The sequence below is a fragment of the Phytophthora parasitica genome, assembly GCF_000247585.1.
Source record: "Phytophthora parasitica INRA-310 unplaced genomic scaffold supercont2.232, whole genome shotgun sequence".
Classification (NCBI taxonomy): domain Eukaryota; phylum Oomycota; class Peronosporomycetes; order Peronosporales; family Peronosporaceae; genus Phytophthora; species Phytophthora nicotianae.
Genome location: NW_008649218.1, coordinates 1 through 2,054, shown reverse-complemented (window position 1 = coordinate 2,054; position 2,054 = coordinate 1). Strand labels below are relative to the sequence as shown.

At 52.8% G+C, this 2,054-nt stretch overlaps 1 protein-coding gene across 2 annotated transcripts; it reads left to right on the top strand.

The window, feature by feature from the left end:
* Positions 1-364: 364 nt before the first annotated feature.
* On the top strand, positions 365-2,054 carry PPTG_19940 (the record flags this gene model as incomplete). 2 transcript variants are annotated; one of them, XM_008918563.1, is made up of 3 exons in its annotated part: positions 501-632; positions 724-1,324; positions 1,386-2,032. In XM_008918563.1, coding segments are annotated over exons 1-3 (1,335 nt in total), but the record flags the coding sequence as incomplete, so codon positions are not given. The 2 variants fall into 2 exon arrangements, with proteins under 2 accessions (XP_008916812.1, XP_008916811.1); XM_008918564.1 differs by having other exon boundaries at positions 365-1,324; positions 1,386-2,054.

Here is a 2,054-nt window from a genome sequence, read left to right as displayed (position 1 = left end):
CTTGGCCGCCTCCTGTTGGGTGGGCTTGGGCTTGAGGTCACCCTTTTCAAGGAAGAAGAGTAACACACGTCGCATGCTCTGCATGGCCGCCTGCGCCACCGCCTTGTCGCTGTGCTGCAGAGCCTTCACCACCTTGGGCAGCTCATTGATCTGCTTGACATCCTCCTTGATCTTCGCTTCCAGCTGCTTGATCTCCGCCGCGGTCGCCATGGTCACCAACGTCTAGCTAGAGCTCTTCGGGATTGACCAACAATAAGACTTTATTGACTGGAGGAGCGAAAAGCGTATTCGGTCAGCCAATCAAAATGTTGTAAATATGAAGTTTTTCATGAAAGCGTTGTGTTGAAATTAAAAAATCTACCAATGATAAGCGACGTCAATTGACGGGACACACTACGAAGAAGGTTGGCGTTGCTTCATCCACGACGCTCATTCACGTCGCTCTGGACGTCTTCAACATCGAAACAGACCTTGCACCACGTTCCCAGACCACCGCTTAATCTTACTCACCACCTATCGCACCATACCTCGCTTGAACTGAGCCATGGACGCCTCTGACGAGCGCGAGAACGACTATCTGCGGTTCCTGCGCGGCATGCGGCCAGACGACGCCAATATTCAGGCTTCAATGCGTTCGTAGCAATTTACCGCTTTAGTTTATATCACTACGACGATGTGCTAATAGTGTACTGACCGTATCGTGCGTTTATTTGACGACCATAGCTGATCTGTCGACCGCGCAGTCCTCGGAGCTGGACTTCCGAACGTCTTTTGTGGGACCCGACGGACTACCGGAGATCGACCATGACGGAGCTGAGTTTGCAAGGATGCTATTGGCTCAGGCGGAGCAGGAGCATAAGGACACAGATACGGAGGCAGAGGACGCTGTCGCAGCAGCCCAAGCGGAGGCGGAGGAGGCCGCTGCTGCAGTCACCGGCGTGTTGCAGCTATCGTCTGCGCGTGTGCGAGCAGATTCGACTCAGAATCGACGCGTGGAGAAGACTCCGGCTGCTAAAGCGATCGACAACTTCGTTTTGACCAAGAAAACCTGCAGATACTACAACAAAGAGCGCGAGAGATGTAAGCGTGCTGCCACGGGGCTGGATGGACGCTGTGCCATTCACAAGGTCAGCCAGTTCTGCAAACATCCCAAGTGCAACAAATATAACCAGGGAAATGGCTTCTGCATTAAACATGGTGGCGGCAAGAAGTGTAAGTACGAAGGTTGCGAAAAGCATGTCCAAGGCTATGGCTACTGTTCAGGGCATGGCGGGAAACCTCTGTGTCCTATTGAAGGATGCGAGAACAAGAGGATGGAAGGAGGGTGCGTGTATTTGCCTGTGACTTTGCTATCATAGCAACTACTAACGTTATTTGCTTGACAGATATTGCAAGGCTCACGGAGGCGGTCGATTCTGTCAACACGAGGGCTGTAAGAAACGCGATATAGGCGGCGGTCTCTGCATCTCTCACGGTGGTGGCAAGAAGTGTAATGCCAAGGACTGCAAGAAAGTGGATCGAGGCGGTGGCTTCTGCAAAGCTCACGGCGGTGGCAAAAAATGCGAGATTGAAAACTGCAAGAACTGGGCACTTGGCGGGGGTATCTGTCTGGAACACAAAGGTCCCGGTAAGCGTTGCAAGATGCTGGGATGCACGAAATACGATCTTGGCGGGGGGTTCTGCATTGCTCACGGTGGTGGTAGGAAGTGCATTATCGAAGGCTGCAACAAGATTCGGCAGGTGAACAAGCGCTGTCGAGGTCACGGTGGTAAAGTCCTATGCAGTGTACCCAACTGTGATCGCGCCGCACAGAACCGGAAGCTGTGCAAGTCTCACGGAGGCGGTAAGTTGTGCAAATACGAAGGTTGCACCAACACGCAAAAAGGCAAAGGATTTTGCATTCGACACGGCGGAGGCACCAGATGTAAGGAGGAAGGATGCAGCGCGATCCAGCGTGGAGGTGGTTATTGTAAGGGTCACGGCGGAGGAAAGAAATGCTCGTACACGTACTGCAAGAAATGGGTCGTTGGCGGTGGATATTGCGACGACCATCT